The 26,894-nt window shown below is 38.9% G+C and overlaps 1 protein-coding gene across 2 annotated transcripts in view; it reads left to right on the top strand.

Annotated features, from left to right (window-relative positions):
- Positions 1 to 2,829: 2,829 nt before the first annotated feature.
- The window catches only part of RBM25 (RNA binding motif protein 25), a 32,518-nt gene continuing 8,453 nt past the window's right edge, over positions 2,830 to 26,894 (top strand). The window contains exons 1-11 of one of the 2 annotated variants that reach the window (XM_021533579.3): positions 2,830 to 2,944; positions 9,375 to 9,495; positions 13,128 to 13,177; positions 14,587 to 14,757; positions 15,057 to 15,114; positions 16,273 to 16,433; positions 19,040 to 19,222; positions 21,425 to 21,478; positions 21,728 to 21,811; positions 25,355 to 25,632; positions 26,437 to 26,653. In XM_021533579.3, coding sequence (XP_021389254.1) covers positions 9,390 to 9,495; positions 13,128 to 13,177; positions 14,587 to 14,757; positions 15,057 to 15,114; positions 16,273 to 16,433; positions 19,040 to 19,222; positions 21,425 to 21,478; positions 21,728 to 21,811; positions 25,355 to 25,632; positions 26,437 to 26,653 — 1,362 coding nt within the window. In that variant the 5' untranslated portion in view covers positions 2,830 to 2,944; positions 9,375 to 9,389. The remainder of the gene's footprint in view (positions 2,945 to 9,374; positions 9,496 to 13,127; positions 13,178 to 14,586; positions 14,758 to 15,056; positions 15,115 to 16,272; positions 16,434 to 19,039; positions 19,223 to 21,424; positions 21,479 to 21,727; positions 21,812 to 25,354; positions 25,633 to 26,436; positions 26,654 to 26,894) is intronic. The other variant, XM_021533580.3, reaches the window with a different exon arrangement.

Here is a 26,894-nt window from a genome sequence, read left to right on the forward strand (position 1 = left end):
CAGCCATAATTTATATAGCTGAAAGGGACTGCAGGTCCAAAACAGAGGCACACACCTGCCAAGAAATGGCAGATTCACTGGAGCCATGGGAATGGGAGGTGAACGCCAGACAGAGATGATCAAAGAAAGCATTCGGTGAGGAAGCAGCCTTGGCCAGTAGTGGCTCCAAACCCAATGTTGGCTCATAATGAGTTGTTTTTCATTCGCTGATTTAGATAATATGCAAAAACATGTTGTAGCATAACCAGTGCACAGGCAATTCATCTTCTAAAGTAACAAGAGTTTTCGGCTGGTTATTTGGCTCAAATGCTAGTGGTTACTTCATCAGAGGAGGGACATGCACTCTTTTCCTTCAGTGGACATTACAAATTGATACGACTAATAGACAGCTACAAGGTGCCCTGTTCTTTGGTCTCCTGCTTCAGTTTTGGACAAACAGTTTTAAAATGGAGTTAAATTACAAGGTAATTACTTTGAAGTATCATCACTTCACAAAACTGAGTCAACAGATCCAATTACTGTGAAAATGAGGCATCAATGAATTTTCTAACACAAGGAATGACTGAGGCCCTCTCAGAATTAAAGTGTATTGCTGAAGAACTTTCATTACACTAGACTGTACTATATATATATATTTGTGTAGGCATATACATGATTTAATTATTTTTTTATGTAGCTTAGTGATGATGAATGACTGAAGACTGGCACAGTAACTCTCTTCCCTGTTCTCTTTCACGCTGTTACAATAATGTATTTTCATGAAAGATTAATTTAAGAGATTGACAAAATAGACTGACATCTACAAGAATACAGTTTTGGTGAACCAAATGTCTTCAGACTGAAAAGATCCCGAATAATGAATTAAACTAATACATATGAAGTAGAAACTTTTAAATCTCACAGTGCTATTCAGAGGAGCCAAGGAATGAGATCAATGAGTCTGGCATCTAAGGGATCTTCCTCGAAGTGCCTCTATTTAGACTGGCAATGTGGTGGAGCAATTAAAGGATATGAAGAAGGGAAGAAAAACATGCATATAAAATTTTTAAAATACATAGTCTAGAAACAATGTGACCCCGGTACCCTGAGGTACTGCCGAACATTTTTGGGATGATTTCTCATGCTTGAAATACAAGGCAGACAAAAACGCACCTCTTAATTTTAACCTTAATATTAAAAGCCATGTACTACAATCTTCATGCTTGGCTTGAGCACAAAATTCTGGAGTTTGCCGTGAGAACTGAAAAAAATGAATAGTGATCAGTATCTGGAAAAGGGATCTCAGTTGCATAAGTAAAGGCAGGAAGATAATACAGGCACCAGGGGTGGGCAATTCTAAAATCCCATAGCAGAAAGAGTAAAGACAGGAAAATAGCTACATTTACTGGATACTTCTGCAGCTATTCTTCCTTGATTAAGAAGGATACAGAAGGCTATAGTTTATTTGTGTAAGAAGAATAAATGCAAAATAGCCTCTTTCTTTGGCTAAAAAAATAGATGAATGTGTACATGAGCAAAGCCTTTGCAATGTTTCCTGTAAATAAAAACTTATTACAGCAGTACAAAATAGTTTGGGATTCACATTTCTTTTTAAGCTGAGCTGTTGTTGTCTGAGACAACACAGAGAAGATTCTGAAAATTTTTGTTATGCCTTTTTCTTTTCCTTGGTTTTCCTAGTATGCTTATAAAATTTTTTAACTATTAACAGTAGTCAGTATTGTAGTTACTAAATTTGTATTATTTTGAGGGAGATATGCCAGCTGTTTGGAATAAGCTGTAATTAATAGAAGGCAAAACTGCTGTTTCTGGTGGGCAAGAAATTGCAGTCAAACTTGAAATATTTCTTAAATCTGCTATTGCTAGAATATCTACCCTTACACATCACGTAAAGCAAGGTGATGAATGGGACCTTAGTTCCAACACAGTTGTTGGCTGTTCAGTAGCACATATGACATCAACCAGATAGTTTTAATCTGCTTTGTACTGAAGAAGTCAGCCTACAGGTGGAGATTTTGTCATTGGACTCTTGTCTTTTGAACACTTTTCTTTAAACAATGGAAAATACAACACATTTTTTTCCCTTACCTAATCCAACATTTTTTAAACAGTTTTATGCACATGGTCATTTTGTGGTCTACCTCATAATAATCTGTAAGATCATGTTCTTCTCATTCATAGTCACTTCCTCTTTCCACTTGCAACTTATTTCCAACAGCGGTATAACTACAGCAATTACTGTCTTGCATGTCATGTTGAAAATTGGCTCTTAATGTAGTCCAAATGCTGAAAGTAGGTCAGAGAAACTACCAGTTGTAGACCATGGCTAGGCCCAACAGCACAGTGACATCTTTCTGACGAGCATGCGGCTGCCTAAAAAGGTAGTGCTCACTCTTTTTGCTGTGTAAATCCTTAAGTCTTTTACAGCACACAGAACCTTCCACGAAAGCCAGCTGTATCCTGGGCTGCATCCCAAACAATGAGGGCAGGTCGAGGGAGGGGATTCCCTGCCTGCGGTACAGCCCGTCCCTGGGCTGGGTGTCTGTCTGAGGGGGCCATGACGGCTGACAGACGGCCAAGCTCCGTGGCCCCGCCGCCGGAGGCTTCCAGGCCCTCGGGCCACCCTGGCCCCGACATGGCGGCGCTCCGGCCGGGTCACGGCCCCGCGCCGCCCCCGCTAAAGATGGCGGCGGCGCGCATGCCCCTTGGCTGCCCGCCTTCCGCCGCCGCTCCACGGCCGGCCGCGGCGCCGCCTGGGGGCGCTCTGGCGCGGCCGGCTCTGTGGTGGCGCGGCGCGGTGCACGCCGGGCCGCTGGCGGAAGAGGCGGGTCACATGACCCCGCGCGGCGCGGCGGCAGCGGCTCGGCGCGGTGCGTTCGCGGCCTAGCGGGGCCTCAGCCGGCCCAGCGCCTCCCCCGCGCCATCCCCGCCCCGCTCCGCTCCGAGGGTGAGACCCGGGGGGCTGCGCGGGCAAGAGGGAGGCAAGGAGGGAGGGCAGGCGGCGGCGGCGCCTCGGCCGCCCGCTGGGCGGAGGCACGGCCGGGACCGGCCGAGGCCGCTGGGCCGCGGCGGGCGCTCGCTGGGGAGGCGGCTCGGGCCTGGACGGGGCGTGGAACGGACGAGCGGCCTCGGGGCGGTGCTCGCGAGACCCGCTCGCGTCGTCTCCCGCTGGGACGCGGAGGGGCCCATTCCGCCGCCCCGGCGAGAGGGACGGGAGCGGCCCCGCGGGAGGCGAGGGGAGCCCGTGGCACGGCCGGGACCCGGAGCTGCGCGGAGCTTTGCTGGCGCCCGGCCGCCTTAGACTGTGGGTGGGATTTTTGCTTTTGCACGTCGGGGAAACCGATCACGCTAGGAAACGTGATATATTGCGACAAGGAAGTTATTGTCTTTAGCGTGGATTGGCGTGGTCTTCTTAAAACACGTGTTGGCAGGTCGTGCGTAAAATAATCGGGAGTGATTCATCCGTGTCGGGAGCCGTTGTGATGTGCACACGGCATGTTTTTCTCATAATGTCTTTTTCCGTTGAAGAAAAAGACCTTTGTCTGCTTGGAGGAGGGGTTTTTTGTTTCAACACAGGGAATATCCTGAACACAACTAACGGTTTTGTTGTTTCTTTTTTTAGGTCTTAAACGGCCTTAGAGAAAGTGAGCTCTCAAAAGTTTTCTATTTCTTAGCCCATTGAGCCTAAAATACACTCACTGAGTATTGGTCCTTTTTTTGTGTGTGGCAGGAAAGCATTGGTTCAGGTATTGCATCAGCATTTATGGGGTGAGTCCAGAGCAAATTATAAGGAAGAATAGCAGAGTTTCTTACTTCCCCTGAGAAGGAGTTTCTGTTTTGGGAAGAGTCAATAGCCAAGTTAGAATGGAAAGTCACTTACTTCACTAACCAGGGTTTTATATAGGTGCAGAGGCATAGAATTAGGAATTAAATCAAATATCTTTTAAGTTCTCATGACATACTTAATGGAGCCCTGCTTAAAGGGCTTTGGGACGGAGGCTTTGGTTGGGGTAAACATGTTGCTTTTTGTGTTGCTTCATAATAACAGGGTGGGATGCAACTATTCCACAGCAGTTACTAAACTCTTTCTAGATGACTTCTGAAAAACAAGCTAGAGCAAGTACTAGTATTTTTGTTTTTAGCTTAGGATACCTATAATATATTTTATCTCTCCCCATGCGTGCGGTGTTTAACATTTAAATCTTGCTTTGCTTGCAGGCCATTTTGGAGAAAACTGTAGGGGTCTGAGAAAATGGTCATTTTCACTGAGGAAACCAGTTGGCTTGGAATAGAAGATTTTTCTTTTAGGGAGCCTTTTTGACAACAAGTAATAATATAAACAGCTTCTTTGTTGGGTGACAAACTAGGAGGTTGCTTTTATAATGGAATGGCTTAAATATCCACCCATTGTGTAGAGACCAAGGCACAAGCCTGTGAGAGTACAGACTTTAACAGAAAAGTTTGTTGTGTATCTTTTCTTCAGCCTGCACAGCCATTTTGTGCAAGTTATTCTAGACTAAAGGCACAGACTTTTTGTGGTGCAGAAGTGTTTTGGGGAAATACTGAAAGGAAGTTAAAATCAGATAAAATTAAATCAAACTATGTCAGCCATACTCTCACTGTTGCTATGTCACCTCATGTATGCATTCCTAAAACACGTGAGTTTTGTGCATTAAGACTTGAGGGGTTTTGCAGTCAGTTTTAACTTTGGTGTAACAGTAGTAAGTATGGTAACTGGTTGCTTCATGGGAACTTTGAAATTGGTTAAGATGTTTTGCAAGTTTCTAAATTAATAAAACTTTTAACACATAAAGTTTCTGATGTATAAACAGAGATACTGATATTAATTCTGTAACAGTGGTAGAATTATGATGCTGCCTTAAGTAGATGATGGGATTATCAATTTAAAATACCTTCACTGCCAGCAATTTTTATTGAGTTTGCATTCTGCTTATGACATATCTCTTCACCTCTGTTTAAAAAAAATGGAGTCAGTAAAACAGAAGGTTAAAAAATACTATGATTTAAAAAGAAATTACTGTGTTAACAGTGCAGCCAGACCAGTACAATCTCAGTCCCCTCTTATTGGGACTTCTAGGAGTCAGAGATGATAAAGAAGAACAAGGCAGCAGTGTCTGGGTGATGGTGATCCTTGTTTCATAGTAGTTTTGAGTTCTGTGTGGACTCAGACACTTTCTTCCAGCCCTAAGGTGAGCTCTCTGCGTTTGCTTAGTTGTAAATCAGCCAGAATGCTCCTAGTGGACAGAGCTCCATCCCAGCAGGCATCTCATCATGACAAGATTTCCCAGTCTCAGTGGATTTTACTTAACCTTAGAACCTATGGCTGTCCCTGTACTCTCTCCAAGTTTCAGAAGATTGGTGCAGATTGCTCTGCATGTTGCTTGGTTCTACCAGGACTTAAGTCAGAAGTGCAGTGTAGAAGGCAGCTGAGTTCATTCTAGGCCAAAGTTGAACCTGGAATATTATAGCTGTGTTTATGTAGCACTTGCCTTAGTAGCTCAGGCTGTTTTTGAGCTTAGTCTGCATGGCATTAAACTTAGGTGTTTTGCCATCCATGATATAATTAATCTGCTTAGAGAAATTAAATCTGCTTAGAGAAATGGCCCGAGGCTAATAAAGTATGCACCTACGTTACTGTGTTCACTTGGATCAAGGATGTGTTCTTGAAGGAAGTATCACAGTCATCATCATTTAGGAAGTTTTTTTCATATTGGTTTGTGCTATTCCTAGCTTATTGTGGATAAGCTAGGTTCCTTTTGGATGAAAATATATTAAAAAAATGCACTCAAACGTACAAACTGGCATTTGTTTTATTGGGGTGGGCCTCCCCAAAACATGTAGTGGAGACATTAGGGTCTTAACTCAAATTAGTTTTGTTTGGCAGACTTGTTTCTATGTATGTCAGCCTAAACTGACTGCACTTTGAGTCTGACACTTGACATAAATCCATCATATTGGGAGGTAAAGATGTTATTTCAGTATTTTGAGTGGTATCAGGCCAGTTGATCACTGCTTTTCTTTGTCCTATATTTTTGTGATCACTAATATTCACACAAGTCAAACTCTTGCTTAGAGAGCTGCTAGTAAAATTACAGCTGTGAAGAATGCTGCTTACATTCAGTTTCAATAGAGGCAATACTTCCATAAGTCAGTTGAGGTTTTGAAAGTATGTCAGGACTGTTTAGTTTTTACTTAGACATTTGAATAAATTGGGGAAGTTGAAAGATCACCATGTACATTCCTGAGATCACAGTAATGTGTCAGAAATTGATCACTGAACTGTACTGGCAGGGTATGAGGACAGTCTGTAGAGAAGTTCAAGATGCTGTTCCTGGGATGTTTGCAATGATATTCTACCCAGATCCTGCTTAGCATCTCCTAAATTTTCATACCAAACCTTTGATTTGTAGTTGCTTAGAAATTTGTTGCAGAGCCCCTCTGACTGTTGGAACAGGATCTACATTCTTGTGTGTTTTCCAACTCCGGACAGAAAAGAATGTGTTTTGCAGTTCCCTTCATTGTAGCATCTTGAGTGCATCTTCCTCCCTCATCCAGATCTCTCACTTCTCCAGTGAGCAGTTTCACTCATCTTGGTCCTCACAGTTTTCATAAAGGAAGCAGAATTAAACTGTTCTCTCTGCTGCTTTCACATTAGTAGTTACACAGAGTAGTGAGAAAGAGGCCAAGGCTTTCCTTAGCTCTAGTTTTGATCTTAAGTGCAACAGGCAGCAGAGTTGCTAGGACTGGTCCATGTAAGAATTAAGTCAGTAACAGGTCAGCTTTCTAGCTGCTGTAAAAATAATGGTACAAATATGGGGGGTGAGAGGAGAAAGAAGGGAGTGTTTTGAAATGGACTGTTGAAGCACAGTGTATAACAGTGTGTTCCACATCATCTACCTAAAAGATTGAAAGACTTACGTTTGTTCTCTTACTGCCTTTTTCTTTTTATACAGTAACTTTGTTGACTGCTAAATCTTTGCTTTTTAAATTTAAATTATAAAAAATACCCCAACCAAACAGTTCCTTCTCTGTGCATCTTTAACATCCACTGGCTATGGTATGTTTCAGCATCTTTTAATTCAAAGAGGTGATTCACTTCTTAGGCCCCAGGCTTTTTATGTTGGCATCTCCAAAATGATAGCTCAGATAAAGTGCTTATCAGAGCAAGAGAAGGGATTGCACCTACAGGCAGCCTGGAAAATTACTTCCCCAGTTATGTTTTACAGACCACATATTAACATCTTGTGGACCTCTGATGGTGCAACTCTGTTGTAGCCTGTTCAGAACCATTTGAGACCCAGTAGCTTATTGTTTTTACCATCTGCCCCAAAACAGCTTTGAGTTTTATCCAGGTGTTTATCAGCTTGAAATGTAGGTAAGAACTAGGAGCCTTAAAGAGCTTAATTTTCTGGGTTTTCTGTTGGCAATTTTTTTAGCATGTGAAAGTTTCAAGTAGTGATACCAAGGCAGATAAGGGAGTTCTATTCCTTTCCATACCATACGAGTTCCAGATTTTAAATGAATGTCAGCTGATGTACATGTAGTCTGAGGAGACAATTAGCAACTTTTTAAAAAAATAAAATGGCATACATATTTGCTGCTTTTCTTTGCCTTTACAGTTTTAAAAATTCAGGAATTACAAAAAGGAAATGTGTTCTTAGGCGTATGGATTCTAAAAGGGAGAGGAGGTTTTATGTTTATTAGATTGCATGAAAGCTTTATTGAACTGTTGGAAAAATGCTAGTATTTGCACTCTTATTTCTTCTACCATCTTAACCTGTGTCACAGGAGTGTTCATTGTTTTGCCTAGTGAGATATTGATAAATGCCCTTAGGGGTCAATTAATGAATGCCCTCATCACATACCTTGTCTAATTGATGTAGTTATAAATGTTTCCTTGGATGAATTCTGTAATAGGGTGACATGTGTGTTCTTAGGCCAGAATAAGTAAGTTCTGGGGTTAGAAGGTATTACCAAACACATCTGGGTTAGTCTTTCATCCTTTGCAGTCCACTATATAAGTTTATCTCTCATAGTTGTTTCCAGAGTCTGAGGGAATAAAGTTTTTCTATGTGATTCTGTTAGATTTTTTGGGGTTTTTTTTTTTGATCTTTCACTTCTAATATTTAAGACTAATGGCTTGCTCTTGAACAAGTGTGGAAGGTACTTCTATCTCCAGGAAAACTTGTTTTCCATTCCTTGTGTGTTCAGTGCCATTGTGTTCCTGGTTTGAAGAAAGTATGTTACAATCTACAGTTCTGTTGTATGTATCAGAATTTTGCTCACTGTAACTCTGTTTCTCCAGACAGCCTTGTATCAGTTTTGACTCACGGTTGCCTGTTTGGAAAGCAGTTGCAGTGCAGATCTGATGCTGTAGGTTGCAAGGCTCTGTAGAGTCCAATGAGAAACGCAAACGTTTCTGCCGACAGCTTGCTGGGTTCTTGTCACTTGTGATACTGTGTCTTTGTGATTCATAGCCACATGATCCACTGTGTGTGAACCTCCACTGCTTCCTCACTGCAGTGTGAATGTAGGTATATACTCAGCAGTAATATTGTAACCAGTTTTAGGGTGTTTTTTTAGAACTAAGGGCCAGCCTTCTGTGAAGGCTTGACTGTTTAAGGTTACTAAAACAATAATGGAAGCAAGAATGCATGCCTTAGTTGTATTAAGGGTGATCTGGACTGTCTCTGTTTCAGGGTCAGTAATATGTATGTAAAATAATAATCTGAATAGAAAATGGTGTTTGAAATTATCTTTACTCTCTATGCAACACTTCATGTTGACACTCTACTCGTGGGCTAATGTCCAAGTTGTGCTCTAAGAGATTAGTGGACTGGGAAGTTAAAAATAGATTACAGAACCCTCTTTCAAGCTTTTAACTCTCTCTGCTGGAATTGAGGATCTCCCCAATGTAATCTTAAATACAACTCCTGTTAATGCTGAGCATCACAATGTCCCAGTCCTTTCTGGTGTCTTGTTCTACAGTTGTATTGTGTGTGATCATTCTTGTACAACAGAACTACTTGCTTTATTGAAAATGTGTTAAAAGATCAGTTTCACTTTCAAATACTCCAAAGATAGCATTATTTTAAAGTCAGATATATTTTTGGTTTTCACTTCATTCTGAAACACTTCCTTAGAAGTGCTGTTTTTAATTGAGAAAGAAGACTTCTACTACATCTCTAACAATGAATACCTTGGGGGGGGAAAAAAGTTGAAAAAATAGTTTTAGTTTGTAGTTGAATGTCCATATAGAAATTTAAAATAATTATGGACATTTACAACTTCACTGCTTTTGTAATTCACATTTGGGAACTGACTAATAAAAGTTTCCTTTTCTGTCTTTTTAACAGATTGTGACTGCAAGAATGTCTTTTCCACCTCATTTGAATCGCCCTCCTATGGGAATCCCAACACTTCCCCCTGGGATCCCACCTCCACAGTTTCCTGGTTTTCCTCCACCTGTACCTCCTGGTAAGTTATATTTTATATAGAAGTAGAAATTAATTTATTTATATTATTCTGAATTCCTTTAAAAGCCAGTAACTTGTGTAAATAATATATCTCAGTAACTCTGATTTGTATACATTGCAGTTGAGTTTCTAGTTTTCCCACAGATCATGTTGTGTGAGCAAGCTCCTTTTGTTCTACCAAAAACTGTTTACTTTTGAACAGAAATGAAAGACTAGACTTCTCTTGAGCCTTTATTCGAGACTGAAGCTGAGTGGTGATTTCTGTTTATATTAGGTGTTCCAAAGCCACTGTATTGACAGTAAAACATTGTAGTATCCCTCGGAAACTCTTGGGTACACTGATTACACATTATGTGAAAACAGAGGAGTAGCTTTCAGAGAAGGTCCAACTTGTTGAGTTGTTTTTCTCCATTTTAATGTCCCACTTTCTTTTGCTTCTTATATTCTTTCCTCCAAACATCTTGCAAATTTACAGTTATCCTTATAATTTCTTCTGATCTTCTCAAAATTATTCCTACCTTTTTTCTTTGTTCATCTGTAAGATCAGCCTCTGTGTTTTTGAGTTGAGATTTTAACTTGTTGGTCTGTAACAACTTACTTTCTTTACATTGTGAGCATATGTAATGACGACTCAAGGTAGGAAACCAGAGAGCAAGTGGGAGAGGGGAAAGTGTCAGAGAATTACTTCTTCAGAATTTATCACAATACCTCCTGTCTTGTCTGTATTTTCTTAAACTGTGTTGTGCAGGAGTGTTTTGTAGACAATAGAGACATTCAAAAAACAGATGGTTGAAGTACAAAAAGATTTCTGCACATTATTTATCAGGCTAATCTTTACTTGCATTATTTTTTCTAAACATTTTTCTTTGAGAACCATAAGATGTTGCCTATTTTCTGATAAAGACAAGAGTTCTTGCTTAGGTAACATCCTGCCATCAAAAATTTCAGGTTAAATTTTAAAATCATACCTCTTATTTTTCCTAGCTCCAGTTTGTGTATACTAGTGTATAAAACACCAGATACTTTAAAAAAAAGCTTTCTGAAATATATTTTTAAATGCCTGATACAGTTTTCTGAGCTGAACATTTTGCTTCTTAGCATGTGTGACAAAGATCTTTTTGTTCTCTCTTTGTGTTTAAATAGTCTCATTTTAGTATTAGGAAGCTGAATAGTATGTAGAATGGAGAAGCCTGTTGTTAGGTGAAAACCAGTTTTTTCCCTGCATAAGAGCAACATGATTTGCTTATCTGTGCAGACAACATATATTGACTTGTAGAGGATATGGATCTCACTTCCTAGTATAAGCACATCAGTAGAGCTGAAAATGCCACAGAGATTCTATGAAATCTGCTCTGAATTTAGTCCATATGCAAGATCACAATTTTTGGTGACTTACAGTATTATCTTTAGCTAGCTATTTGGTCAGAAATTCATGTCTTGGTTTCCTCAGCCTGTAATTTTTTTTAAGAGTTTCAGGTGGATTAGTTTGCTTGCATAATAAGGAAGTTGGGAAAGGTGGTTTGCTTTGCTTAAAAATACAGTTGCTAAAACCAGGAAATTCTAGCATTTCCCAATATTAGTGTGGAAGATTTAATAAGGAGATGATTCTGATAAATGTCTGAAGATTATTTGATATCACTAAAGTGTCAAAACCCCCATTTTTCATGCCGGAAATGCTGTAGTAGGTCAGACCTGCAGTCCATGTAGGCTGATGCATTGTGTGGGCAGTGGGACCAGAAGGCAGTATTTAGAGTGGGCATTTATCCCTGTCAGCTTCCTGAGTCTGTTCCTTCATACACCTGTAGTATTAGGGATCTTAGAGGATGATTTTTTGGTTGTACTTTGTCTTTTTCTGGACCTGTCATTTATAATAATTTTGGATTTTTTTTACTCTGTTCATCTCTGTCACCTCTTAAACCAAATTTGAGAAGTTCATTAACTGCTGTGAAAAGTGCTGCTCTCACTTAAGTTTGTCTTTAAACTCACTGCCTACTCCCTCCTGCCCCAGTTCTGATGTGGGAGTTGGGCGAGTTGAGTTTGGCGGTTCTGTACAACTCAGCCACGTTCCATGCCTTGCAAACCTCCACACTTGGAAGAGTCAGGGTGTGCAGCCTTTCTTAGTAAAGCAGCTGCTTCACCAGTAAAGTTATGTAGGTGTTGTTGTCTGAGGCTGGGCAGCCTTGGATTGCAGAGACCATGTCTATAGGCCTTAGTCAAAACTGTAGGTGCACCAAGGTGTAGCAGCTAAATGACGCCTTTATGGTCATTATGTTTCCTGATGATGCCCAATATTTCAGTGGATTTTTGTGGCTTCTGCTGAACATTGGGCAGATAGTTTCATAGAATTATAGTGATAGAATAGAATTTCATAGAATTGTTAGTGATCACACAAGTGTGTTTACTGGGCTGTAACTTTAAAAGCCGTTGTGATAGTTATAATAAATTATAGGGCTGCACAACCAGTCTTGTTGGAGAGTAGTTGCCACAGTCTGTGAGATGCCGTGGTGTATTGAAACTGAGAACATGGGAGAGCAATACAGTTTTGATTGTCTGACTGGTTTTGAGGAGTGAGAGGTAGTATGACGTTAATATGAAGGATCTGAGGAAAATAATTGAGAGCTGGAGAAAACAAAAACAGAAATAAATCAAAACCAGAGTGGACGTGGGAAAAACTGGAAAGGATGTCTGAGGAGAAGTATTTTGTGACTAAACACTAGAGAAAGTGGGTTAACAAGTCCAGGGGGCAGTAGGTTGCAGAAGTTTGGGGTTTTCTGAATACAGCAGTAAGAGATGGATCAAAAGGGAAGGCTTGAGAGGGAAAAAACAAAGGAAGTTTTTTGTAGAATAAAAAAAAAAGGAGATGTAGGATCCCTGTGAAGAACATGACATCGACTTCACTATTGTCAAGTCTCAATGTGTCTGCTGACCAGCAAGTAGTTTTGATGAAATTAATTCACTTAATATACTTAATCTGTAGCAGCTGGCATGTAAAGATAAAGAGCCTTTCTTATGATCAAATATTTGATCAGGAAAGTACTTAAAGCTGCCAGTGGTAGTGTAAAAGAGGTATTGCTTGGTTTCATCCGATGATATAATAATTATTTACTATTTATTATTAATGAATATTATTACAATTCAATATTGTTCTATATTAGGTGTTGGGAGACTGCCAAGTGAAGTATTCAGCAGTTTCTCAATAGAAGTTTTTTTATGCTGCCTTTATTAAGCTATTCCATAAATAGTGGCAGAATCCTGGTGCCATTCTCTACAGGATCTCATCCCTAAAGCCATATGCAGAAAATATTGTGCTGTGGGAATTGTGTAGCTGCCTTTGCTCTCAAGAATTCCCTGCCTCATTTATCACCCCACTGTCTTCTAGAACAATATTGTGTCTTGAATATGCTCTGAAAATAGATCTGTGTGTGACAAAGTTGAAATGGTAATATCAGAAAGTGACTAGGATGCCTATGATGTATGTACTTTGTTGGAATGCTTGAGGAATTACTGGTAATCGGTGAAATTCTTATTTGACCAAAATTGCTGTCTAGTTTGAAAATTATGTCTGCAATGATTTAATTTGTATTAATCAGTTCTCAACAGGGCAGACTAATATTAATGTATTGTCTTTCTCAGGGACCCCTATGATTCCTGTACCAATGGGCATTATGGCTCCTGCTCCAACTGTAAGTACTACAGAAGGGATGAGATTATAGCCAAATAAAATTGACAGGAAAAGTTAGTATACGTCAACAGTAGTTTTGTTTTGCTCTAGTCTGTTAGAATTCTGCTGTGAAATAAAATGCTTAGTTTTAAATGCAACTATGATACAAATGTTATGCTAATTTCTGACCTAGACAAAGTTTGAAGTAATGTCTGGAGCCACCAGCTGCAGAGGTGAAGCAATTACTGTTCTTGTAAGACATACTTCTCTCAAATACAGTGGTTTAGGCTTTGCCTTTGGATCATGCGTGCTCTTCCTGTTCAGTACAGTTAGATCAGGGAGAATCTAGGTCTCTTACTCTGGAGTTTGTAGCCCTGACATAGTAGCGTGGAGGCATTACCTCATCCAGGTTTATAAGGCTATCACGCCAGCACTGCTGGGTTGTCCAAAAACATGTGATTTGGCAAGCTTACAGATAAGCTTGCTGTCTCCATGTTGCAGGAAAATGAATAGTTGCATGTAATATCCATCTGTGGAAAAGCAAATGAAATGTTTCTTTGTCTATCTTACTAATATCAAGTTGGAAGGGAGGTTTATGATTTTTGGGTGGGAAAAAATGCTCTTTAAAATATAAATGTTACTTCTTGACTTCAAGGTAAGTTACCATTTGTGCGGTTTTGCAGAAGTGAAATCTCCCCAAAATACAGAATTTTTTGATAGCTTGTAATATGTTGATGGTAACCAGTGTGCTTAAGACAGAGATACTGAAACAAATGTATTACTCAGTTTTATGATTAGAATTACTTTTAGTAAGGGACACTTCTAGGAAGGTGTTCTGAGACTAGACTGTGAGTAAGAACTGTTAAATCTGAGGTGAAAGAAGTGTAGCGAAATGGAGCAGATGAACCTGCCTATCTTTGTACAGTTAGTTTACAGATGTTTGCTTCTTAACCTAAAGAGGCTCTGCATTTTGTGTTTATTAAATAAAGCAGTAGTCTTTATTCACTGTGTGGAAGCTTTAAGATCATATGTCCATTGAATCCTTTGAGCCAGAGTTATTTTTTATTCACTGCTTGGTTTTTACACTATTAGGTAAGGTAATTCAACTTCCCATGACTCAAATGTTGCAAGCTTATTATTTATTGGAGAAATAATACTTAATGTTACTCTATGATCACCTTGAGACCTCCACTGGCTGTGTTTAGTCCTTTCGTTAACTTCCTTTGCCAGAAGATGGCCATCTTTTTTTGTATTGTAGAAAGCATTAAAGCCTGAACTGCTTATTGGTGTCTTACTCTATAAGCCTAACTGAGGTTCGTATGAAAATTCAAATGTGAAATAAGTGTGCATCCCCAAGTCTCATGTCTTAACGTTTTAAATAAAAAAGCAAACCAGTCCAATCCTTTATTTTACAACTTCTCCTCTTTATAGGTGTTAGTTCCTACCACGGTGTCTATGGTTGGAAAACACTTGGGAGTCAGAAAAGACCATCCTGGCTTAAAGAACAAAGAAAATGATGAAAACTGTGGTCCCACTACTACTGTTTTTGTAGGCAACATTTCAGAGAAGGCCTCAGACATGCTCATACGGCAGCTTCTGGCAGTAAGTACAGCGTTCTGCTTGTTAAATTTCATCCCTGGTGATGAATAAACTTAGGATCCACAAGCAGTGTATTGAAACCAAAAGCAGAGCTATTCTCACTTGCTGGAATAGCAGTCCACTATGCCTGAATCCAATAATGAAGAGTACAGCTTTTTTACACTATAGATGTCTGTGAATATAGATGTATTTTATTTTTAGTAGGGTTTACCCTGCTTTAATTTTTTAATATATTGCAAAAAGTAGTCACGTTTTTGTAATGTTTTGAATATAACAATTAACAATACTTCTCTTAATTGCAGAAATGTGGTTTGGTTTTGAGTTGGAAGAGAGTGCAGGGGGCATCTGGAAAACTTCAAGGTAACTTCATGCTTTTCAAAATCTCTAAATATACTCTTGTTTTTATTAGCTGGCAGCATTTTAGTATCATGACATATGGCTATTCTTAATAGTTTTACACTTTAAAATGCTGTAATATGATAGCTATGAAATTCTTTTTAGTGAAGGGCTTGTATTTTCTGGAATTGAGACTAAAATAATGGAATTGAGTATAATGTAATAGAATTGAGAATGGAAAAAAGTCTTGGGAGCCTGGAATGCTTACCTTTCTTTTCTGAAACAGAATGATTTTACATACTATTTTTGACAAAGCTTTGCTAGTTTGGACTTAGCTCCCAAAGGAAAGATACTATTCTAACACTTTTAGAAGTCACTTCCAATTATATTTTTGTCCTTCTCTATGAAGGAGGTTTTCATGATATAAAATTTACCTTTCCTATTGTCAAGTTGAACTGATTCAATTTTTGTGACCTTTTCCACAGTGACTGCAGGAAACAATTTTGGTTGCTATTTTTTTGCTGTGTTTTTGTATCTTGCTAGGTTTGTGAGGTTTTATTGTTAAGGATGTAGTTCAGTTCCTTCAGATTTTTTATATCTCACACTTTTTTAATTTTGCTGTCAAAATTTTTTTTATCATTTAACTTATGTGACTGTTGTGAAGAACCTAGTTTGAAATATTTGAAAGTTTGAAACCCTTCCCTCTAGTTTAACAGTAAACTCTTGATTGATGTTCTTGGTCATCAAATCCACTTGTGATGTCATCACATAGACTGCATTTCTTAGTTAAGGCAAATATGTCAAAAGATTTACAAACACAATCATAGAGTAGTTTGAGTTGGAAGGGACCTTCTAAAGTTCATCTAGTCGAACCCCCTTTGAAGGACAGGAACATCTTCAACTAGATCAGGTTGCTTAGAGCCCCATCCAACCTTACTGTGGAAGTTTCCAGGGATGGGACATCTACAATGTGTGTACTGGTTCAATTTCTTTTATTGGACTGTTAATTATATCAAAGATGAGTTCAGTGAGTGAACTTTGAGGGTTTTATGACGTGTACTCCTGGCTTTTTAAAAACAAGTGCTTGCGGTCCAAGTCTATTGATTTAAAACACATTTTTAAACAGTAAATTACCTGAAGAGCTCTAATGTGTTTACTTCTCATTTCAATCATCCATTTCAGCCTTTGGATTTTGTGAGTACAAAGAGCCAGATTCTACCCTACGAGCACTGAGACTACTCCATGACCTCCAGATTGGAGAGAAGAAGCTGCTGGTCAAAGTTGATGCAAAGACAAAGGCTCAGCTAGATGAATGGAAAGCAAAGAAAAAGGCATCTAATGGGGTATGTATATAATGTATGATTTGCGTTCTTTTAATAGAATGTCAGTTTAATGTAACTTTCTAGATCAGATTGCGAGCATGTCTCAGTTTCTACTTCTTTCTGTGTCTTTTATTAATTTTAGGATTTTGCCAGAATCACATTAGTGAGTCTGAAGATATGTTGAAAGGCAGAGAAGTGTAAGCTCTTAATTCCCTAGTGTTTGAACTTACCTGCAAACTACAACTACATTTCTAGAATCAATTCTGTTATTCGTTATAAAGTGTAGTAATAGGTGCTGTATGTTTTGATTCTGTTGCTTCATTTTTGTTTAGAAAGGGCTTAAACCCTAGAAGAAGTTACTCTGTCAATCTGTGAATTTGCTATCTGAGGGGAATTGAGGTTTCTTTCCCTTCTACTGATGGTCTTTTGGAACAAATAAATGAAAAGGAAAGAAGTAGATCATTCAGTAGAAGAGACAGATATCAAGCAGTGGGCTGCTTTCACACATTGAGCAGAGTAAAATTGCTTTTGTACTATCCCTTTCCAAAGCTAAGGATCTGTTCTGGAATAATTGCAGATATTTGGTATGTTGAATTCTTACTGAGATGCAAAGATACTTAATTGACAAGTTTGCATTGAAGTTAATGGTGTCTGTTTCTTTGCTGAAAGAAACCTTTGCTGTATTTCAACCCCAATCAAGTTGGGCTTTGTCTCTAAATCCTAAAGTTTTGTGTGTGCTTTAAGATATCACCTAAAACCAGTTTTTTTCTGTAAAATCAAAGTGGGAAGAGGCTCTAGTTTAGAAAACTAAAAATTCTAATCATGCAGTGGCAAGTAAATTTTAAAAATTTCAGTTTGGAATTTTTCTTAAATGTATGTAGACTATACTGGAAACGCAGATACTTTTTTCTTTTCATTTTACCTGGCCAGAAGTGGAGGCATAATGATGACTTGAAGTTCTTGACATATTTTTGACTGGATACCCTATGTTTGGGATGAAATCAAATAGCTTAGTAAATCGCAGTGCTAACTTTGTGAGGTTTGAGTGGAGTACTGTATGAACCCTTAGCCTAGGTAAGGGCTTGACTGGGCTGCCCTTTCATTCTGTACTTCCTTGTTTCATGTTGGCATCACCTGTGATACTGCTTCACTGCTGATGTTACAAACAAGCTTAAAGTATTTCTGGAGTTCTTGTACATCTCGTGAATTTTGTTTTCTATGAGTTACAATCATTCTGGGGGGTTTATGGTAACACAACAGCAGGTACTGTTTTGTGGCTTTGATGAAAGCAACTGTATGGGAACTGTATGGTAGAATGAGATTAACTCCATGGTTTTTGTTGGGTTTTAGTGGATTTGGCTGGTTTTTTGATCTTTTTTGTGGTGGTGCAAAGAAAGGCTGTGAATTGCTGAGGAGTATTGATGAAGTGCATTGTAATCAAACTGCTTGCAATTCTATTTATACCTTCATTGGTGTTCTGGTGCCACTTGGATCCAAAAGTTTCAAATTTTCTCGAATATTTTGAACTAAGATAGCAAACATGTAAACTACAACACGATTTCATACAGAGACACACCAAGCAAACCTTTATCTTACTAGCTGCTCTCCCTGATCACTTCTTCTCCCTGGATCTCTTCAATTCCATCCCCTGTCACCACCTTCTAGCTTTTCAGCCTGCTCCTCCTTGACCTGGCAGCTTCTTCAGCTCCAACTGAATCCTCCCTTCCCCCTCATTCTTAGCTGCTGCTCCATCCGACCCTTCCCTCCCCCTCACTCCACCCACCACCTATGGTTTGACGGGATACCCAGCTGGATTCTCAGGTGAGATTCCATTTTTCTAAAAGATTCAGGGGATCGAGAGGTGGGCTACCTTGCTTGGTGTGCACATCATCTTTTTATACTTTCATGTAATATTTAGGGAAAGGCACTTCTTTGTGTTCCTTTTCCTCCCTGCAAGGTTGAAAGGGGCAAAAAGATGAGGAACTGCAAAGTACTTGATCAGCAATAATTTTTAAAATAATTTGTTGTGCAAGGAATGTTTTCCCTAATGATGTTTCTTTAATATAGTTCTTCAGTTTGAAGTTGCAGCTTGGAAGTTTTAGGTAGGCATTTGTATTGCATGGCATTTAAGTAGAAGGCTTGGAGGAACTGCTGTTGAAGTGACTTGAAGTTCTGGAACATAAAAGGCAAAACTTTTGACCAAGAGCTGCACTATAGTGATTGCCTTTCTGGGAGCGTGTGGGTGCTCTCTTTTTCTGTCTACTGCCTTAATCACCATTTTTCTGTTCTATTTTAGTTTGTTATTTTATTATTCAATCCTACACTTGCTCTCTGCAGCCATTCCATAAAACTGTGCAATAAACTGTGATATTGCCAGCGTGAAAAGATCTGACTAATATAATGCAATTGATAATTACTTGTATTTGTAGGTGGTTTGGTTTTCATGTGGTGAGTCATTTGTTTCTTTGGTTTTTTTCTTTTTTTTTGGTATGGGTTTGTATTTGGGGTTTTGCTTTTTTATAGTAAATACTGAAGGGGCATGAATGTGATGATGAAAAGTGAACTTCTGACAAAACAACTATTACTCTCAATTTGTTAAGGCCTGTTACTTTGCCGTTTTTCCCTAGAACTCCAGACCAGAGACAACAAATGATGATGATGAAGCACTGGATGAGGAAACGAAGAGAAGAGATCAGATAATTAAAGGGGCCATTGAAGTGTTAATACGAGAATATTCCAGCGAGCTCAATGCCCCCTCCCAGGAATCTGACTCTCACCCCAGGAAGAAGAAAAAGGAAAAGAAGGAGGACGTATGTGTTTTGATTTTGGACAAAACAGATTTTTTTTTTCTTCAACTCACCTTTATATAATGGCCAAACCTTGTGCAAATACTTTAAACCTAAACTTCTGATGAGAAAACAAATCAACAAGCATTGATGTCAGCAGCAGTTTTTTGTTGGTTTTTTTTTTTTTTTTTTGAGCTGAAAGCTAGTCAGTTATAGACACCATCCCTTCAGCATGGTTTAGGGTTTTAAGCACATAAACTTCTTGGAACAACAGGTTTGAATCTGGGCAGGACTGAAACGACCTTTCATCCCTCTGAAGGTGGAAATACTGAATTTAGTGCAGTTTAATCTGTATGTGCATATAGGGTTTTTCAGATAAGAACATAAAAAACAACTGTAAAGAGTTCCTGCATACCATCCACTTCCAGTGAAAGATGCCAGGGTGCTATTGTAATGCCACAAATTTGGTAGTTTTGACAAAATACTTCTCTCTGTTTCTAGAATGCATTCTTGTAGTGTGCCTTGATACAACTGGTTGCAGCTGTCTACCCATATGTGGAAGCACTTTGTTAGTTGTGTATGTCCTTGAAGGGATCCTTCAGGGATGAAAGGCATATTGTAATCTTCCTGCCTTACAAAATCACTTTTAAACACCTCTCAATTTGGCTGGATTTGGTCAGCCAGCTTTCCTATCTTGTGCAATGTGAAAGAAATCGTGTTAAGCAGGAATGAATGTTCTGGTTTAGACCTGCTTCTGTGAATGACCTTTTTATGGATTAAAACAAAATGGAGAAGGGGGAACAAGGATAAGCAAACTCAGACTTAGCTTTTCCAGCAAAGTTCCTAACCATGGGAAAATGGGTTTTCCCACCTACTATTCTGCACCTTATATGAAAGAGATTGGAAAATTGTTTGACCAAGATTTTTACCCACCTAAGTCTTCTGCAAAGTATCTATTCCAAGGCAATGGTGCAGCTTCAAATGCTTGTGGAGTTTAATGTGGTGCAAGAAACATCTCCCTCAGGGACCAAGTCTATCTTCCCAAAATGTTGTTAGTCATGGCCAACCTGAGGCATAAAAGTGCTGAGCTGAGAATTTGTTTTTCTTTCTTCTCCCTCCCTTTGGGAGAAGATGTTTTCTTTGATGACAATTTGCAAATGAGTCACTGTCTAATGCTGTCAGCTGTATTTTTTGTTACTATCACTGTTACAATGTGTATTGTCCTGTGGGTAAATATACATATATATGGCCATGAACAATGCCAGGTAGTTAAACATTGTAAGAGACCTTTGCAGGCATGAAGAGCTGGGTGCTGGGTATGTCCCTGTGACAGAGCAATATTCTCTTAGCTCTGTGTTGTGTAGAACTTTACTAATCTGAGCCAGTTAAGTAGCCAAATGAGCTCTTTTAAAATACGCAGCACTTGTGGCTGCGTATTGCAGCCCATCATCCTTCCCATATGGAAAGGAGGACAAGAAACTTGGAAGTTGCCATCTTTGGCCTGTGTGGATAGAGGTGGGAGTGAAGAGATGGTACTAGCTTGTTCTCTTCTCCATAAAAGAGAGGGGAGAGAAAGACTATTCATGGTGGGGGGGAAAGGGAAGGTGGATGCAGATATATTGTGGGGGCGGTGAGGGAGGGGTGTGGAATCTCACCAGCTCCGGGGCTGTTGTCCCCTGAAGGGCTTGGTGTGGTGATGACTCCCGCTGGTGTTAGCAGCAGAGGCTGTTAGTTCTTCTGGGTGAAGGCATGACTGCTGTGGGGGAGTTGAAAATGTGTGCGGGGAGCTGAGAGTGAGTGGAATCTGGTTTTCAATTTCAAGCACGGGGGAACCTCGCTAATTCGCACTAAGTATAAGAGCAGGTGCAATCTACCAAATTTTGCGAATTAGCGAGTAAATAAAATCAAGACATACCCACTGCAAATATACTTATTTGTTTTCACAAGTGTAGCTTAGCCTTGTTTCTGATGCTATCATAGCATACTAATATCCTGTAGTACACTTGTAATTCAGTGAAGTCTTACTAACATGAGACGTCACTATGTGTTTTTAAGTAGTTCAGCGAAGGGAGAATTAGCGAGGTTCTTCTGTAACTTTGTTGAGTCAAAGAAATGAGATCACAGCAATACAATATTGCTTTGTAGTACAAACATACAAAACATTGTTTTTCAGAGTAGTGTGCAATCAATTTTTAAAAAAAAAAATCTCCGTGGATTTTTCCGCAGATTTTCCGCAGATTTCCAGTGGCCCCACTGATACCTTATCCACTCATCACCAAGGTTCGTTTACATTGTAGGCTTTGACAATGACTATGTTTACTGCTAGTTGCCAGATTTGTGACTCTTGTCCATCTGATTTTTTTTTTTCCACTCATTAACATCAGACTGTCAGGTTTGGTACTGCAGAAGGACTTTATTTATCTCTTGCAAGACTGGTTGAAAACTTCTAACCTTCAGCTTTTCTCTTGTTCTCCTGTGTCTGTACAGATGGCTGTTAATGCTTTTACTCCTGTCCCCCTTGTTTTTTAGGAGGATATAAATGCTATAGAAATGGAGGAAGACAAAAGAGACCTGATATCAAGAGAGATCAGTAAATTCAGAGACACACACAAGGTAGTATTCTTGTTTTTGCACTTGATACAAATTAGGCTTTTTCAAAATCCAAAAAAAACACTATTATAAAATTTAGCAGTACATTGCAATATCACTTAAAACTATGTTTGTATTAGGTTTAATATACATGTAGTTCTTTACAAGTCAGAAAAAGACAGTTGCCACGTTAAAGTGGCCCATGACATCTTTATGCTAAGACTTTGATTGCTACTGAGTATTTTTCAGTCTTCTCACTTCAGCATGAATAAAGGCAGCTTAAGTTGCTACACATACATTTAGTCAAGATATTTATAGGTGAATGCTAAACGGGGTGCAGTATAAGACATACACTTGAGTGTGTTTTCTCTAGGTAGATTTGTAAGATTATCCAAGATTTTGAAGAGATGAAACGTGAATTAAATTAAAGTCTTTTATTTTAATAGTTCTAAGTTAAGAGTGGGGGAAGATTAAAACTAGGTCAGTGGTTACCAGACTTACCAAACTTTAGATGCATGGAAGAACTGTAAATTCCCATAAAGCTAATCTATTCATTGACCCCCACCATTATGATAGAGATCATATGGTGACTAATGCAAGATGAAACTCACAGCTTGGAAAGTAACATGGAATAGGATGTAAGTATGAGTTTCTGTTTTTTATTATACTTATGGATGCCCCCTCAGAAAAATATGCAAAGGGGTAACTGGCTTGGAAATGTTTGTGCACATCAAGTCCCACCCCAGGGTCCCCACTTACAGAAGTTTCCACTAATGCTAGTGCAAATGTGAATGTTTCTGCTTTGGAAAGTGATACTTGCGGATCGGAGAGCGCAGCTATGCATGTGATGTTCTTATTTTAATGTTTAGCTTAAAGTTGGTATTGATTTTTCCCCAACAAGATTGGAGTGGTCCTTGGCCTAGGGAAGTATCAGCAAGCTGCTCTTTTGAGCACACACTTTTCTTTCAAAATACCCCCAAATCAACATTAAAGAAAATGTTGAAGATACAGCAAGGTGAAATGTGCCCATGTTGTTCAGCTTTACCACATGCAGTCACTGGGAATGGTACCATGTTTTCATGCAACCGTATCAATATGAACAGAGGTGACTACATGTTATTGTATGTACATGTTTTCAGTTTTTCTCTTGACTAAAGTTTTGCAAGGTAGAACCTGAGGGGGAAAAAATCTAGAAAAAGTCAACTGAAGAAGCTCAGCAATTGAATGTGAAACTGGTTAGTGGTGAAACTTCAGTACAATTATGTTCAATTCCAAGCCCCAAGTTGTCACTGATACTAAAATGCAAACAAGTAATGCTTTTTTAAAATTGCAAACAAAACAAAAAAATCAAGCTTCACTGTTTCAGAAGCTGTTGGGCATTTCACTGCCCTTGATTTGTATTTTTGGGGGGCTATTTTGGATTTCTTAACATTAAAAATCAACTGGAAGTAGTCATTGTGTATATTGGGCATGTTTAAAAGGGGCTGTTGAATCCTTAGCAGCGGGCTAGTGAGCACAGTGAACCTTTGCATGTTTTTGGTATGAGTTTATAAACAATAACGACAGACTGTCAGGGTATCAGCATTGCAGGGGGCGTCCATTTACAGCACGGACGAGTCTGAAGAGAGCTCAAGGTAAGATTTATAATTCTTCTACCTGTTCATTTCTGTTCATTACTTCAGTTTATCTGATACTGTTCCCATCCCATTACCCTGTCAGATCCTTTTATTTAGGTTTACAGAAGTTGACTGAGGTCAGATTTTCATTACAAAATACACCAGTTTATTTTTTCAATTGGATTTTAAGGAAGTGGACTTAAGAATTTTAATATACCAGAACTTGTGCATGTGTATTTGCACTTGTGTGAATATATTTTTAATAAAATAAAGAAACCCACTCTTGAGAAATCTCACCATAAACAAAGTTTTTGAGAGTGGTGAAAAAGCAGGAGTACAACTTAAGAAATTTCTATTGGAACATCTAAGATAACCTGTAAGTATCAACCACTTCAGTATGTAAACTTTCTTTAAAAGTATATGAAATTTGAGGTAAGTTGTTTTTAAAAGTTGACAGCCTAGTTTAACATTTGATCCTACTGAGGTTTTACAGTGTAAAGCTCCTAGATAATACAGCATTAGAAATAAGTTTTTCAGCCCAGTGTGTATTATAGGATCTAAGTTTTGTTTTTTTTCCCACATCAGTTTCCTACCATTTTTAGTGCCTTTTTCCTTTGTGATTTCAATGTATCCAACACGGGTTTCCCTGTATTGTGTTATCAATGCAGCATAGTTTCACTGGATACATTAATCACTAGTGAATTAGCTTTATTTCTGTAATCCTTTGTCGGTTCTCTGGTCCCTGTGCCTATGGCAGAAGAACACTAATCAGGTAAGATTGCTTTTTAAAGTTGTCTTAAATGCTTTGTTTAAAAGAAAAGAACAAAAAAAAAACCCACAAACCAGAGAAAATGCTGTTTCATTGTTCCAGTTTTTAATTTCATTTCAGTGTTGGTAAACGTGGAGCCAAAGGGGATAAACCTGTTTATTCTGCTCAATATTTGTTCAAAAAATGGTGTTCTTGCATCCATCAGGTTGAAATTTGGTATATTTGGTTGTTATTTGGTATATTTGTGAACGTGTACTTGCTCTTCCTCCCAGAAACATAGCTAATAGGCAAGGTTAATCCAGTGTTGGCGGTCCATGTCCTAGCACAGCATCTGTAAGTGAACACATAACAATTGCTTCCAAGGATGGATTTATCTATCATTCTGTTGATGTATTTTCTATTGTCTTATAGGAATTCTGATAATAAGAACTGTTTCTATATGAAAAAAGTGGCAATTTTGTACAATTTTTAGTAAAACTAGCAGGTAACCTTTAGTTTCTGTGTTTCAAAAGAGCTATTTCCAACCTTTTTTTAACTGTCTCCATCTTGCAGTGATGGAAGTTAAGATTCCATTCTGCAGAGTCCCGTTCTTACCAATGAACACTTAGAACTTTTTAGGGAGGGAAAAGGGGAAAAGTGACAGTTTTCTTCACTGTTTAACCATATGCACCGTGTGTAAGTGGATATATTTCTTTACCCAAGTTTTCATTTAAGATGGCTTTGGTGTGCCAAGACTTTTTGGGAAACAACTCACTGTCCCAGTAAGCATTCCACTGAAATATATTTTCCTAATTGAACAGAGTTAATTCTGGAAGTTCACTTTAGTTGTACCCAACTGGCTTGTGGGGCCAGTGGAATTTGAGTCCCACCTGAGTCATGACTGGTAGTGCACACTGAATGTGCAGTTTAGTCAGCTCATAATAGAAGGCCAGCCCTACTCTGCTAAGGTTGGAGATTGCTGGTCTGTGTAGATCTGTGCTTTTGCACGAAACTTAGTCTTGTGATTGCTGCATTTTGATTTCCTACTTAGAAGTTCCACAAAATACCCACCAAACCCTATTTAATACTTTAAAATTAGTGGCGGTTTTGGTATTTCCATAACCAGCCTTGTGTGTTGCGTCGGGAATATCCAGTTTGTGTAACTACAAAATTAACTATGAAAGTTCTCTTGTTGGTTTTTAGAAACTGGAGGAGGAAAAAGGCAAAAAGGAGAAAGAAAGACAGGAAATTGAAAAAGAACGCAGAGAAAGAGAAAGGGAACGGGAGCGTGAACGAGAAAGGAGGGAGCGTGAAAGAGAGAGGGAACGTGAACGAGAGAAGGAGAAGGAACGGGAGCGTGAACGGGAGCGAGATAGGGACCGTGACCGAACTAAGGACCGAGACAGAGACCGCGAACGAGACAGAGATCGTGACCGAGATCGTGAAAGGAGTTCAGATCGCAAGGATAGGAGCAGATCAAGGTAAATGCACTTTTTCTAGGGCTGTTTACTACATGCATATAGTTCAGTAGATCTGCTGCCATTCAAGAGAATGATCCTTGTGGAGGATCAGAATAACAGCAGGAAATCCAGACTGGGAGAGTACTTGATTTGCCCCACAGTACAAGAATATAAAAACTGTAATATGCAGTAAGCAACTCTCCAGTTATGATTTAAGTATACTGGTTTTATCTCAAGTATCTCCTATTTTTCATTATTAGTTTTGTTCCTGCTAAAGGTTATCTTATGTTTGTGGTATTTCTTAGCTTAAGCAGGTGTTACCATTTCCTTTGTTACATGGTGGGCTTCTTGATTGGATTTTGGGGGATTTTGTTTGGATTGTGGGGTTTTTTTGATAAAAGCAAGGGGATTATTCTTTCAAGCTGTAATTAATCATGTCGTATTTCAAGTGCTGCTTTCACATTAAATCATCTTGTCAGAAGTGTTAAAATTGTCTGTAAGCCACATAAACATCAAAGATTTGTTAAGGATACCCTTCATTTCTGGTGGTTTGGGCTGTGGAGTACTGCTAACACAGTCTCATAAGAAATGGCCTTATGCTTATGCTTAGTTTCTGTAGATATTGCTATTTAATGGTTAGTGTTCAAACAACTACTTTTTGTGGGTTTTTGAATGCCCATCAGTAAGTATTGATTTTATGCCCATTTCTATACCAGCTAATCATCTTCTACATCTACAGAAGGAAAATAACCTTTAAAACGCTATTAATAATTTGAAAGGAGAGGAAGGCTGTCTACTGAATTTTGGGGATTTTTCTTCCTTCAGAGAAAAAAGCAGAGACAGGGAAAGAGAACGAGAACGCGAGAGAGAAAGAGAACGAGAACGCGAGAGGGAACGGGAAAGAGAACGGGAACGGGAAAGAGAGCGAGAAAGAGAGAGGGAAAAGGATAAGAAGAGAGACCGAGAAGAAGATGAAGAAGATGCCTACGAACGACGAAAACTGGAGAGGAAACTGCGTGAAAAGGAAGCTGCATATCAAGAGGTAAGTTGGAATTTCTAAGCTTCTTTAGATAAAAAGAAGTTTCTGAGAGTTGATAATAAATCCTCTAGTATAAAATGCATCATTCTCTCTTTCCTAAATGTGTTTTTTATCCTTTGAGTACTTGAGCTGGAGCAGAATATGTAAGTCATTGTCAAAACACTTTTTATTCGGACATTTTGAATTAAAATTATGCAAATTATTTTTAGTACAGTTACTTTAAACAACAATTCAAACTAACTTT

Source organism: Lonchura striata, chromosome 6 (genome assembly GCF_046129695.1).
Source record: "Lonchura striata isolate bLonStr1 chromosome 6, bLonStr1.mat, whole genome shotgun sequence".
NCBI classification, from domain to species: Eukaryota; Metazoa; Chordata; class Aves; order Passeriformes; family Estrildidae; genus Lonchura; species Lonchura striata.